The 14,449-nt window shown below is 46.3% G+C and overlaps 2 protein-coding genes across 2 annotated transcripts; both read right to left on the bottom strand.

Moving 5' to 3' along the window:
- Positions 1–860: 860 nt before the first annotated feature.
- Positions 861–3,026, bottom strand: LOC128725735 (PX domain-containing protein kinase-like protein). Its single transcript, XM_053819501.1, has 4 exons — positions 2,883–3,026; positions 1,936–2,793; positions 1,557–1,870; positions 861–1,316 (listed from the first exon to the last, which is right to left on the bottom strand). Exons 1-4 carry the CDS (start codon positions 3,019–3,021, stop codon positions 861–863), a joined length of 1,767 nt encoding a protein of 588 aa, XP_053675476.1. The 5' UTR covers positions 3,022–3,026.
- Positions 3,027–6,385: 3,359 nt separating this feature from the next.
- Positions 6,386–7,745, bottom strand: LOC128723108 (nucleoporin seh1). The gene is made up of 4 exons (XM_053816817.1): positions 7,635–7,745; positions 6,879–7,531; positions 6,664–6,809; positions 6,386–6,597 (listed from the first exon to the last, which is right to left on the bottom strand). Exons 1-4 carry the CDS (start codon positions 7,743–7,745, stop codon positions 6,428–6,430), a joined length of 1,080 nt encoding a protein of 359 aa, XP_053672792.1. The 3' UTR covers positions 6,386–6,427.
- Positions 7,746–14,449: the final 6,704 nt, after the last annotated feature.

Genomic DNA, 14,449 nt, shown 5'->3' with positions numbered 1-14,449 from the left:
ATGCTAGGCACTATGCTTGAAATAAACAGTTGATTTTTTTGTAAATTATGAAAAATACTTTCCGATTTTTATATAGAACAAAACTCACGAGATTACAAAATAAGGTGTTTTTTTTCTTTAAATAGCGAATGCATTATTTGTACAAAAAAAAAATGAAATAAAATGGAATGATTTTTTCTCTTTGTTTTTTTTTGGCAAACCAGTCCCTCAAAGTCAACACAAATCAAGCTTGGTTGCTAACAATCTAGTTTGTTCCAATCTTTGGCCTTCTTTTATAGTACGCAATTCTAGTCTACCTTCGATTAATTTCCACCCTTCCACCCTTTGCTTGTCTGTTAGATACGTCTTGCTGATTCATCATCTGAAGTCGTTATATTCTTTGTGCCTCTTGTTTGTTTACGATCGTTACGGGGTTTTCTTAAGTACCTCTGATACTTAAGCTTGGATTTGATTTTGCTACTAACGTTATGAAAAATTGGTCCAAAAATCGTGCTCATGCTGTGGTTGCGAAATCTCTTCACTGGTTAGATTGATGAAAGTTCATTATATTTGCAGGTTTTGTCCTTTTTTTATGTTGCTGTTATTGTTGTTGTATCATCTTTTTCAACATACAGCTTGCTCGGCTGCTTTTAAGCTTTTTTTCAGTCAGTGGTAAACCTGCACCACACCACACCACCTGCACCACGAAACATAGAGAGACAAACAACAATCCATTTTCTGTGAAGACTTCCTAGATACTAATGTTTTCTGTTTGTTTGCGTCAACAGCCTTTATCCCAGAAAACGGGTGCGAAAACGACGGACTATCGATTGCGACGGACAAGCATAGCATAGTGTGCGGTCTTCTTCTGCGCTTTGCATCTACTTTCCGGCCTCGGACAAGTTGATTTTTTTGAGACCGCTTTTGTTAAAATTGCAAATGGACTCGAGCAGCGCGTTGCGGTTGCCACTGGCTCCGGTCGACTCGTCACCGGAAATTGACTTGGCAAGCTTACCTGACGTGCTGGTCCCCAACACTGCCGCGTCGGAGGCCGGCGGAAACAGCGGCAAAGACGAAGGGGGCCCAGGTATTGGCGGCGCCGAAGGAGGTGGCTGCGGAGACGTACTTCCGCCGCTGTCCGTGGCATGCGGTGGCGGAGACATCAGCGCTTCCTGCGGAGAGGTAATACTGTTCGCACTGTCGGACTTCACGATGACCCCAGTCGAGCTGGATAGATGCACCGTGGCCGCCATGCCGGACGGTCCCGTCGATGGAGGTCCATTGTTCAGTTGAAGGGAATTTTGTGCGCGTAGCTTCGCCTGCTTTTGCTCGTGTTTCTGTTACAGAATAGAGAGAAACATCAACATTCAGAAACCATTTCCTCCAAATTTTCCACCTTTCCCAGTCAAATCAAATGTTAAGAATTGCAAAAAGAGTTGCATATTTGAATTTCCACTTCAAAATGAAAATGTTTTGATCGGAAAGAGATGCCGATAGAAGAACGTTCAATACATTCATATCCAGGATCTTATCCTTATTATTGTGACATGTAAGCGAACGAAAATGGGTGTACTTACAGCCTTCTGTTTAATTTTCTTCTTCTCCTCCTCGGACGTCATCATTTCTTGGACTCGAACCAATCGCTTTTGATTTTTCACCGAGCGTTGCTCTTCCCGCACTCGATTCTCAGTCTTTTGCAGTGCCAGCTTCAGCTGCTCCTTGGCACCGGTAGAGAACTTTAGGTGCGGCTTCTGCACACCGATAGTCGTCGCATACAGATCGTTAAAATGGCCGGCGTACTCTGCGAAGAACGGATGCGTTGTCAGCTGATCAAGCGTGGGTAGGGAGGATTTGCAAGCATCCTTCGACAGGATCGACTCCAGCAGAGATCCTAAAAATGCAGTATAAAAATGCAATTAGATATCTTCTTGATTGGTATCCGCTCGAAGCACTCACTCAAGCTGTCGGGACAATCGCTGATCTGACGGGCATACGAATCCTGCAGCGGATAACCCATGCACATCTCGTACAGCAAGTGACCGAACCCGTACACATCGATCGCCTCACACGTGTTGATTTTGCTGTGTTGGACGAAAAACGGCCGATAGAACGATGGCACGCCAAAGATGAAATTCTCAACGTCAATCAGCTTCGCGATGCCATCCACCACGATCACGTTGCCACAGTGCACGTGCCCACAAGCCATGCCCTTTGAGTGAAGAAACCGAATCGCTTCTAGTATTTGCCGTGCGTACAGCGCCAGATCCTTCAACGGTAGCGGAGTTCGGCCCTTCGGACTGCCATACTTCGATAGGAACGGATTGCACGGACTGGCCGAGCAGAGCACATCCTTCAGGCTGCCCTGCTTGTAGAACTTCCGTATTACCAACGCGCCGTTGTCATTCGACGCAATGTGCTCGATCGGCACAATGTACGGGTGTTGCACGCCACCATAGTTCTTCAGCACCGTATGAATTTCCTTCTCGTCGATGTACCGATCGGGCCCGAACTCGGTCCAGCATAGGATGAGATCGTCCCGCCCGCTCTGATCCTTCGTGCTGCTGTTGTAATCCTTCTCCGTCGATGTGGTCACGCATACCTGCGTGGTGTGCTGTTTGCCATGCGATTGCGAGCTTGACTTGATGAGATGATGCTTGGTTGTCGAATGGCCAGGCGAATGTTTGTTGCCCTGGGGTTTGTGCACCACCTTAAAGTAGTGCTTTCGCAGTCGCCAACCGATCGGACCTAGCGACTGTCCAAGCGTGTACACGCCATCGGTGCGCAAACTCATCGAAGCATACTGGAGGGCCAAATCTGTTGGGAAACAAAGAACCGTGCAAGGGTTAATGATGAATCGTGCTAACTAACGGTGGATCAAAATGGATCGTACAACAAGTACTTACCATGGAACGGCGTCGAGTAACTGTCCGGGTCGATGAACTTTTTGGTTGGTAACGATGATGCCAATATGGGATTCATTAGTACTTGATTTATATACTCCTGTAATGCGTTCAATCGTTCAGCTATGAAATCTGGGCGCATATTACCTGGAAAAAGGAAAGTAAAGATAGGTGATAGAGGAAAAGGATACAGGAATGCGGAAAGTAAGGATCAGAAGAGGGATAGATGGCAGAAAAGAATGAATAAAGTAAATAGAGAAAGAGAAAAAGAAGACACGGATGATAATTTCTGATTAAAATAGTATTTTCAATGGATACGCTGTTGCCACTTGGCGGCGTAATCAGATAGTAAGCTAAATACTGGCAATTTATAGTGTATGGAGCATGGGAAAAGAGAGCGAGAAATACATGTGAAGCTAGCGACAACGTTTTTAAATATTGGTAGACGGAAACGGAAAAAGGAAATTGGAAACAGGACCGTAATGGTGGGTCAAAATTAAAAAAAACGATGATAATGTGTTTTTCCATATTTGTGGTGGGGATTGAAATGCCACGCATTACATTTATATAGAAGCCACAATGTGTTTTCTAATTTGTCATACAAAAAATACGCCAAATACCAGATCGATGTTTAAAAAATAAAAACTAATTTTACAACAAATTAAAGGTTTTTGGAGGTGTAAAATTTAATATCAATTAGTTAGTAAAACTCAGTCATTTAGAATTTGTATTATACAAATATATTATGCTGCATATATATTATATATGTTTCGAAAATTGTACTACAAATAAAATAGACTGATTTGTCTATGTGTTCTCATGCAAAATACCGCATGAAATGAAGAAAAAAAAAGTCAAAAACTAGTATAAAACATCAGACAAACTATACCAACACGGCCCACACTGTAGTCTGACTCTGTAGCAGGAGAGATGATAAGGTACGCAGGCAAAACCACTCGCATACATAAACATCAAGCATCAGCCGCTATCCATCGAAAGGGAAATGGATGCATCGATGAGCGGCGAAACCACGGAACGGAAGACGCAAAAGTGTGTGCGCCAGGAGAGTGGCCGGTGCTCCTTGCAGTCACCAAGGATGTATATATATACACATATATATAAATATATATATTTACACCCGCAGAAGCCGGGACAGGGGGGGATGTGTAAAACAAAAACGTCTATCGATCGCGGGCAGGACCTCTCCCGGCAACTTCTTGTCTCGCTTCGTTACGTGTCGGACACCTTCCCACTCTCGCGCCCGAAGCCGCCGACACCATCTCCTGGGTTGAAATGGTTTTACGTTATTACTACTGCCAACTGGCGCCAGGAAGCTTTTGCCTGGCGCTTCGTAGCTTTTTTAGCTTTCGAGCATGGATGATAAGTTAGCTGGGTTTGGTCCATCTTACGATACGCTTTTCGACCTGCGAACGGGTCCTTCCCATCCTCCTGAAAGGATGATGTGTGATCAATTACGGTAGTAAAAGGAAAATACACTCTTATCATACTACGGACCCGTGGAAACCCGTGAATTTCGCAACGGTGCACCATTGAGCGAACCGAAGCGAGATGGGTCACAAAACAGGACCCATTTGCGGAACACAATTGTGTAGAACTTAGAAAACCACCACTTACCGATAAACTTCTTGCCGGGGAATGACAAATCGATCCCTGAAATTTGCAAACACTTGTTGAGCGTGGCAAACTCATTGTAGCGCCGCAGAATGCGCCAGCTGTTTTCCGGATACGGTCCACGCTGTATTTTCAGCACATACTCCTGGGAAGGGGGGGAGGCCGTACGTGCGGTGGAGTTGCCGGTGAAGTAGTGGTGAAGTTTGGTGATGGATGGATGGGTTGGGATGGAGAGAAGTACACATGGCGGTAGTAGAAAAAAAAAACACAATAAAACAAAATCATATCGGGACGAAAAGAAACAGAAAAACAGATAACACAGATAAGCACACGAACACGCACGAAGACGAAGAGCGAACGAACAGAAAAGCACCGGAAACGGAAAGGATATTTCGATGTGCTCCCTCTCCCTCGCCCATCGCCAGCAAGGACGAGTACAAAACAGGAAGGTGCGGTGCGTGAGTCATCATCGAATGGGTAGGTTTTTTTTCCTATCGACTGTCGAAGCATTTTCTCCTGCTTTGGGAGCTCGCTGGCCACACATCCTTCTCTGGCCCACTTTCTTCGTAACGGAACACTAATGGGGCCAATCGATCTACAAGATGGATGCATCACGCAGAGAACCGGGGAGCCGGAAAACGCAAAACGGACAAAAAAAAGGCAGCACATCCCAATCGCAGTAGGCTACTTACCGTATGTCCGTCAATGGTTTGTGCTGTTTCAATCGTACAGCAGCAGGATTCGGTGTCATCTAGGGTAACCTTAGGAGTAGTTTCAGTTTGCTCGAAGAGTGCCATTTGTTGAACGTGGTGCAGCAACCGGGCATCTTCGCCGATCCCGGAATGCGAACAAAAACTGAACCAAACGCCGACTGCGACAGTCCTTGGCTCATCGAACGAACGCCAAGGGGTGGGGCAGGATGTGGTATAACGAACAAAAAAACCGGACTACTAGACGATGAGGAGCGATGAAGGGTTCCTGTGCACTGCCACAAGCCACTCGCTGTAATTATGTGGTCCAAGCAGCCAGCTCGCGTAAGGTTAATGTCCTGTTTTTTTTCCTCGGCCCGTGGGGAATTGTTCGCCTTTCGTCACTGCATCTGCGACCGGAAACTTCCAGCAAACGTTAACACGCGCATACATACGTGCACAGTTTTCACTTTACAACATCCTGTAACATCCTTCACCTGGGGATGGTTATGGGCACACTTTTTCTCCTTCGCTACTCCATCTCATGCTGAGCTTCGACTTCTTCCGCGGCTTCACGAGCAGGTTCGCCGTTTCGCATGTTGGCTCCGGATTCTTCGACAACCTGCTCGAAGCTTCATCCGGAAAATTGCGATGAAAAGCTGTGATCAAATGGAAATCACTTACACACACACACACACCGACCGAGCGCAGGATGAAAACAAATCCGTTCTGCCCGTGCACCGTTCCAAAGAAAGCTAATCGAACGGAATATGTAAAAGCACACGAGTATCTGAGTTGTTTATTCGCTTGCACACATTTGCTAGATCCTATCCTATGCTAGCGTAGTTAAACGGACACACCGTGGCCAAGCAATATCTAGTTTTTGATTGATTTTCTTCTGCGTTCTACGCCTGAAAATCGAGTACGGTGGCAGAGAAAATTTTGACGTTTCCTCTGCTGTTGTGCAAAGTTGTGTTCTCCTTCACCAGTGCAACTGCCTAGTGGTTGGTGATGAAAGTTGTCATAATCAACGACGGAATGTCCTTTACCACACCGTTAGGCACTATTTCCAAAAAGGACCTTTATGATTACGATTTCAGAAAAAAAAATAATAAAACAAAGAGTTGCCTCTGATTGTATTATTAAGTATTTATTTATTAGAACACACGTTAAAGCAACCAAAATTATCCGCATCACGAATGCAAGCTGCGATAATCCTTCCCCGGTTTAGTGCCGTGGTACTTGCCCAGGATGGCTTAAAGGAGCTCGTTTGTAATATTTAGCGGTTGCATTTACAATGCTGGACTTCAACGAAGTTGTCACCGACGTTTCTGGAGCCGACTCGGAGTTTTCTGCCTTTAGAACCGCCGCGCAGCGCCAATTTTTCAAATAATTCACTGTAAATACGAAACATAATGTAATTGCAGTCATTCAGGGGATCGTTCTTGCTCTTCGTTGTTTACTTTTCCACATGCGAACGCAACCGTCATCACCCGTAGAAGCTAACATCGTGCCAGTAATGTTCCACGTTACGCGCCATACCGTACAGTAGTGATCTCCAAATTGAGCAGCAGTTTGAATTTCTAGTCTCGAATTTGCCGTTGGATCACTAAAACAAACATAAGCGTGTGGATCGTTAGATGAACGATTTTTCCTCCGTCGAGCGCGGGTTACTCACAGTATTGGTTTAAGGTTGAAAATTTGGACATCCTTGCTTGCAACAGCCAAAATGTGATAGCTGCGGCCTACATTCGGTGCAAACGCGATATCGTGCACGGGTTCGGTGATAGTACTGATGGTTTCAGTTTTACCCCAGCGTCGAGCGTTTTCACTGTACTCAAAAATGAACACCTTTCCGCCTGTACTTTGCGACGAATCATCGCTCCCGGCAGCAATCATTGGTGGATGGAGCCTAAACATCGACGGATTCCACGTCAGACAGCTCAACGGAATTTTCACACTAATTTCGTGAGACAGCGTCCACTGGGACAGGTTCATGATGTCCGGGGCTTCGTAGATACGAATGACACCATCGGCGGAGCAAGCCGCCAACATCAGGCCTTGTGTTTTGGGCGCAAACTTTACATCCGTAACACTCGTCCTAGAATCAACCAAGTTCGTTCGACGAACCCAGCGTTTCAGCGGTGGCATGGCAGGATTGGTTTTTTCACCCACAGTTTCCTCCCATACCGATACGGTTCGGTCGAAGGAACTGGTCGCAAGCACCTGCCCGAACTCCGGATGGGCCCATGATAAGCGCCATACCGAACCGGAGTGTGACTTCCAGCTCGAGGTTACACTCCACACGCCTTGTTCGTTCTGGTCCCACACCTACACGGTAGATAAACACATTTTAGAAACGCAGCGTAAACATGATGCCGGAAAGACCAAGCCCGGCGAATGTAAACAAACCAATTGCGCGCGCTTTGCTCACCTTCACGTACTGATCGCTGGAACACGTGGCCATGCGCTGCCCGTAGTAATCGTACGCCACATCGTGAATTACGTCCTTATGCTCCGTGTGGATGATCTGTGTTTCGAACATTTCGCAATTTACTGGTACAACGTGCACCGAAAGTTTCCTGATAAACCACCACTTTTGCGGATGGTAGCCTTTGACATTTAACGACGTTTGACAGCTCGAAGAGGCACTCAATCGTCCGGCAACCTATCCGTACCGTGACTATCCTTGCCATATTTTGAATGAAAAACTGTCCCCTACTTTATATAAGGGCATTCATTCGATTATTTAATCGTTCGACTACATTGTGAGAACATTTCGCTCGAGGTAGAGTGAAAATTGATCGCATAAATCGGAATTGCATTCTACCTTAAGCAGGCCTGTGGACGTTTGACGTTAACACTGTGAGTGCCCTCTTTGCGCAACCACTAGGCAACCTGTGAGTGAGTGACTGCCGATGGCGAAACGTCAAGGAAAAAGGAAAACAAATGAAATTCCATTCTCGGCGCACCGTCGTGCGCTTTTCAAGTGATCCTACGGGATTACGGGTGGAAATGTGACTGCACTGGCCGTAGTGAGCAAATTGTCGCGCTGTGTCCTTGCGTCGAAGATTTTGTCCACAGTATTACGCGCTACGTAACGGACAGTATTCTATGTAGTGTTCAAGTGATACCGGAACGGGAATAAGCGGAAAACCGCATTGCAGCGTGTGCCGACATCTAGCAGCATTCCGAGGAAAATCGATTACCGAAGAGGCAAAAAAGGTTGGCTTCCCGGTGAAGCCTCCCCGTGAGAGCACCGTTAACGGACGAAAATATGGAAAAGTGTACGTAGCGCTGCCGTAGCGGCACATTGTATTGTTTTGGTGATAACGGTTTCGGTGATAATTCCGTGCGAAAATGGTCCCCCAGGTCTGATCGCCTCAGCCATGCCGCCATATGATAGCGGCTGCTATGGCCGGTCGGGACCGTGTTGCAGGAAGTGGTGGCGCGTGGTTGTCGAAGAGGAGACGGAAGAGTGCCTTGTGCGGTTGCGGCAAGACGGCGTTTGTTTCATTCGCACTCGAGACGCTCCGATGCTGGCGCTCGCTTGCACCTGTGACGGCATCATTGTCCAATTAATATGGGCTCAGCCTTTTCCACCAATCACAGGCGATGGTGTGATGCTCGCCGGCGCGTCATCACTTGAGGCATCTTTGCTTGTGCGCACAAATCCGCCAGCTGGCGGGGAACGAACGGACGTCGCTATCGTGTCCTGTCGGCTCGAGTCCGTTAGATGCCCGTTTGAATAATAGGAGATTGCCCAAATCGGCGTGCATTGTCCGGCGAACGTAAATGAGCTTAAATTGCACCTATTTATGTGCCGATTACCAGCGCCACCGAAAGTGTGTGCAAAATGAGTGGGGCCCTCTGGCAGCAGTTGTTGGTACTGTTGCCGGAAAAATTCTCGTGCTCGAGCTGATCGAGTTACCTATGCAAATTATCCAACGCACATACACACACCTCGTGCACGCCGTTTTTTCGCTTCTTCGCCCGTTTTCTTTGTGCAACTTTCATTTTGCTCTTCCCTTTTTCTGCGGCTGCCAGAAGTGCCAGCCACACACACGGCAACGCTGCTGTTCTCAAGTTCACGCACACACTGGCGCGCGCGCGCGCTCGAAGACGTCCGCCTGCTAAGTGTGTTCGTTTCAAGGTCACTCATCCGTCGCGTACTGTCACACCAACCGATGACTGCAAAATAGTAAACAAAACAAAAATACCCTCACCTTATCACGCTCGATCGGTACCGGTGCATCAGGCTGCTACGAGGGAGGAGTGGGCGTTGTTTCAGAGAGGGGTGGGGAGGTGTCAAACGGAGCGTTGTGGGTGGTGGAGCGGGGGGGTCGGGTAGGGGTGGATGGGATTGTTTTCGTTTCGGTGCACGTGGATTGAAAACTGCGCCGAGGGTGCAGTTTCGTCGATCGAAATTGCATCCAACGCTGGATGATGCTGCAAACGATGGTGGTGGTGATGATGATAATTATGACGCTGAACGTGCAGGAAGTTTACTAATTAACGAAGTTAAATAACTGAAAAATTGTGTTTGGTTTATATCTATTTATGTTGTGCAGTACAAATGCGCATAATTCAAACGTTTGTGAATGAGATGTTTGGAAAACAAATTTTATTGAATTTTCTATACATGACTTCGATGCTTATGTGGCTATCTATTTACTGAACTCGCTGGCTGACTTCTAAGCAACAAATTATCAACCTCAAGTACACTTAACACCAAAAACAACATGCAAAAAGAAGCGGCCAACGCGAGAGATGCAATCGACTTAGATTAAACGTGAAGCGTTTACCTAAATCCGCCCATCGCAAAACCATCGCGATTAAGCAAACCATTGGTATTGGTGCACACCCTGGACCCGTTCCGGCCACCCCACCACCCATAGGACCGATAGGCCTGTTGTTTTTTTTTTTTTGCTTGTTACGTTACCTTTCCGACCCGGCAAGGCACCAAGGCGGCCAATCGCTATCAACGGCACCACCAGGCCCGGTCTTGGCTCAGTCATGGTCCGAGAAAGTAACGGAAAGGCAGCATAACGGGAGCATTTTCGTGTGGGTCTCCTCCCCATGCCCGGTGTACATTAGTCGAGTAAGTGTCACTAGTGTGTGGTTGCCGATTTTTAGACAAGAAATACAAAAAAACCCCAACATTCATGTCGCTTCTTAGCGTATTTTGGAAATCAATCACCGATAGATAAGGCTTGCGAAACTCTGCTCACATAACCTCAATTTTTTTGGCGGTGACCTGGAAAAAGCAGGCGAGAAAATGTTGACAAGAATTAATTCCACCACAAAAATTTCCCCTTTTTCCGGTGTATCCAACGCGTTTGTTCCTTGTGCGTGTGTGCCCACGTTCTGTGTGTGTGTGTGTGTGTGTGTTACCGTGGGTTAGAAGTCGCGAAGCAGATAATAGTGGTCTTGTTATCATGATGGTACGAATCACGCCACCTCCGGAACGAAATTTTGAAACCCGCGCCTTCTCTATGCACCTTTTGAGGCGTGTTTTTCTCTTCTGTCCTTTATTTTTTGCGAACCAAATCAACACGGTGTTGCCATCGGGTGATAAGGCGAGCTGGATGGGTCGATCTAAATGTGGTGGCCTATAGAGAAAGCGATTCCCAAAATGGCAATCAGCTGATAGGAGCCGCTTGAGCTGGTTGCCTAATAATCTTTTCCCACTCTGATACGCGGGAACTGATATCCTGATACGGTTTATGAATAATGTTGTTTTGCTGTTTTATCTTGTGTCGGTTGAAGCACTTGCTTTTCCTCAATTTCTCAGCTCATGGTTCAGAATGGTTTTCAATTAAATTGGTTAGTTATAAAAATGAATCTGCCCCTCAAATAGTACAAATGTAAACGTTTGCACGCATTGTTTGATCACCTGAAATAGCACAAATTCCTCCCAGTATGCCACTGAGTGTGTTGACCATTACGATTTGCATAGCTCCGCGCCTCATTAGCATGGGCCACAGTTCCACATGGTAATTGAACAGGGTTTGGTTGTAGAAATTTGGAGGTGGCTCCTCGGTTAAATGCACCCTTACCGAGACACCCTTACCGAGTCTTTGCACGCACCACGATCACCCGTACGATCGCCCGCAAAATCCGCCTCATGGAGCAAGGTTAAAGCGAACGACCGTAATAGACCCCCGGGGTCAGTGCATATAAAAACGTGAGCTTACGTTAAATTGGCTCAATGTTTTGCTGCGAAACAAAAAAAAACAGGGGTATGACGTTAAAAAAGGGTTCAGTTTCTTCACCACATTTCCATAACCAAAGCGACCTTTGCCAAGTGCGAGGCTTCGATCGAAGGTCCGATCGTGCAAAGGTTTATGTTTCGTGCTACCGCCAACTCCATCGGTACACGAAAAGGACGTTCCCAATCGTCGGGCAGGATCTATAAACACCAAACAAAAGCTGCTTCTTTGACGCACAATCGATGCTTGGAAGCGGCAGAGAGAAAAAAAAGGGCACACGATCGCTTATCGATCGATTTGTGTCTTGTGCGCAGTGCGAAACGGGTACACGTGATCGTGTCCGTGGAAGTTACGGTTCCGACAGATTCAATTAGCGACCCATATTCCATTCGACATTCCATTCCATTCCATTTCGTCAGAATGCCAAAGGAATGCGAAGTCCCCGGCTTACATAATTGATCCGGTTTCGGGGGTTTTGCTACCCCTAAATGGTGTTCCCGATCGGCTCAGGTTCACACTTTCTCTAGCCTTCTGAAAGGTCATTTTCGCGTGCTGTCCCGACAGCAAATAATGCAAATTATTAAGAGGTAAACCGGTTCCAGTGCCAGGCATTTTGCACTATGGTGTAAAGCTTGCGAAAAAATGGGAAAAAATAAATTGAATAAATTGTCACATTTCCCCTGAATTGAGAGAGTATGATTCTGTAGATGTTTTCAGCTTCTTGCTGCCCATCGCATGATCCCTTGGTGTGGGAAAGATGCAATGAAATCAATCACGTTGCCAGGAGTAGGATGCGTTTCACGTTCCTCCCCCATTGCACTCGACCTTGGTTCGTCCTGAGATCTCAGCTGCTGTTCGAAGCTGCCCCGGTCAGATCTTATCACCACCATGCGCACCAACGCTGAAGATGACCGCTGGCAGTCAGGAGGACAGACTCAGGAGAACGATCGACAAAATGTGATCAGCTGAGTGTCACTTTCAACGAATGCGATTAGCAGCCGAGACTGACCGAACCACGCCACGGAACGTCCAATCGAAAGGAGGCAAAATTCACGACTGCTAAATCGTGGATGCTCTAAGAGCTTCTCTATCTCTTGGAATAATTAGAGATCATTTTTTGGATGGGCTGATCATGATCTTCCTTGAAAGTTCTCCAAGCGATCGCTTTCGCTCCACAAAAGCAGGAATTCTTCACCAAAGGTTCTCGTCTAAGCAATGATAGGGAACCAGTATGACCTTTCCAAAGGAACCGCACGATCGGTCGGTCGGGGAAGCCAACTTTCGCCTAACTAGATCATTTCCGATCGTACTGGCGCCGCGTACGGTCGCTCACGTAGGCTTTCGTTAACGTCTGGAGCGTACCAGCGGTGGTGAAGAAGTGATTAGTACCGTTTTTTTTCTTTTTTGGGGTGGTTTTTCCCCCCCGTGGAACAAAGCTGATCTAACGGAAAACGTAAGTTCCGCTGCTGGTTCGATTGTGTGCTCTTCGAGGGGTAACTAATCGTCGTAGGTCATAGAACTAGGTGGTGTAGTTTGTAAGCTTGCCAAGTGGTTAAAATCGCTGATAAGTTAGAGACAAAAATGGTGAAAAATGGTCACAAATCGTGCTGGTGGTTATCAACCTGTTTTTCGGCTTAAACTCCTCCACAAGAGCATGAACAACGCGTGCGCGGATGTCCCAAAGATGGGCACTTGCGAGAAGGAATAATAATTATAAATCCATTATCGTTTGCTGATAAGAGCACATGGAGGTGCCAATGGTGCAGCTCTATCGACCATTCGTCTTCGATTGCACTCGAAAGCAGTGCTCTTAGACAACAGCAGCTCGTTTCGGTTTCGTTATATAATATTGAGTCTTGTTCCTTGTGCTGTTCTCTGTGCGCGATTAATGACCATCAATGGTTCCAGTTTGACCTCGCGGTTTCACCGACACTTGCACTGAACGAGCATGCCGGTTGAAGCCGGAGATTGCCACTGAATGGCACGGTCATGACCGTATCGTGTGACCGATGGTTTATATTGGGTGTATTATTGTGTTTAAAGCCTGCAGGAAAAGTGCAAGCATGTTGCCAAGGCGTCTGGTCTGGTGGATTGTGTTCAATTTTAGGCCTTGTTTTTTTTTAAACGAATTGTTACAATTCAAGTGATTTATTATCAGGATTTTTTATTGTAAATCAACTGTTGGAAGTTGGATCATAATTATTCATTAAAAAAATAAGAATACTTTTGAGAGTACAATTTGGAAAACTTTAACTACATTGTTGTCGCTCACATGTTTCTAAAACAAGCAGATAATGTTCAGTATTTTATTCAGCTGATAAGGCTGTACAGCTTTACAATTGATGTGTATAATTTTCAATGTTTGTTGTACGGTATTTGTTAAATTGCCGTCAATCTGTTATTATTGCTTTAAGAAATAGTTATCAAACAAAAAAGGAGGAACAACAAATGCTACATTTGGTTAGTTTAATTATATGTGTATAAATTTATTTAGACAGCCATGTTTGCCTTTAGGAAGCTCAACAACAACAAAAAAATACCGGCAAACAAATTAATGTAGTTTTTTTTTATTCGGAAGCGCTTTGTGCGCTCGTTACGTCAACCGACCAAGCAATTGTGATCGAGTGTACAAATAAAAAAAAGGGGAGGCTGTGCACCAGAAGACTTACCTTTGACGTCATTCCCTTCAATTCACAGATTTCCGAATCGTCATCGTGAAGTCGTGAACACGCGGAAAGATTCGCGGTTTCCCCGGTCGCGTAAAATTCGTGCCACCAAGCATTAGCGATTAGCATTGCGTTGATTTTTGTGCCGACCTCCCTCCGTAGAAGGAGGTCGCAGGTTCCCGTGGACTCCCGATGATCTACCTCATGGTAGCCGGGGTCATCCTGTTTGCGTACCTTTTCCTGTACGACTGGTGGACGAGATCCAGCTACCGAAAGTCGGCTGCCGGGGAGCCGATCCTCGATGCTCGCCACGGCACGGTGATTGAGAAGCCGACCTATTTGGCCACAGGAGCAACAGCACGTAGGGCTAG

This window comes from Anopheles nili, chromosome 3 (assembly GCF_943737925.1).
Source record: "Anopheles nili chromosome 3, idAnoNiliSN_F5_01, whole genome shotgun sequence".
Lineage (NCBI taxonomy): Eukaryota > Metazoa > Arthropoda > Insecta > Diptera > Culicidae > Anopheles > Anopheles nili.
This window is presented reverse-complemented; position numbering and strand designations above follow the sequence as displayed.

Bases quoted from the DNA above. Each gene is read 5' to 3' on its own strand.
- LOC128723108 (XM_053816817.1), bottom strand. From the start codon at position 7,745: ATGTTCGAAACACAGATCATCCACACGGAGCATAAGGACGTAATTCAC. The intron at 7,532-7,634 runs GTGAGCAAAGCG...TCTACCGTGTAG, and splicing joins CCAGCGATCAGTACGTGAAG to GTGTGGGACCAGAACGAACA. The intron at 6,810-6,878 runs GTGAGTAACCCG...TGTTTGTTTTAG, and splicing joins TTCAACCTTAAACCAATACT to TGATCCAACGGCAAATTCGA.
- LOC128725735 (XM_053819501.1), bottom strand. From the start codon at position 3,021: ATGCGCCCAGATTTCATAGCTGAACGATTGAACGCATTACAGGAGTAT. The intron at 2,794-2,882 runs GTAAGTACTTGT...GTTTCCCAACAG, and splicing joins TTACTCGACGCCGTTCCATG to ATTTGGCCCTCCAGTATGCT. The intron at 1,317-1,556 runs GTAAGTACACCC...ATTCTGTAACAG, and splicing joins AGAAAATTAAACAGAAGGCT to AAACACGAGCAAAAGCAGGC.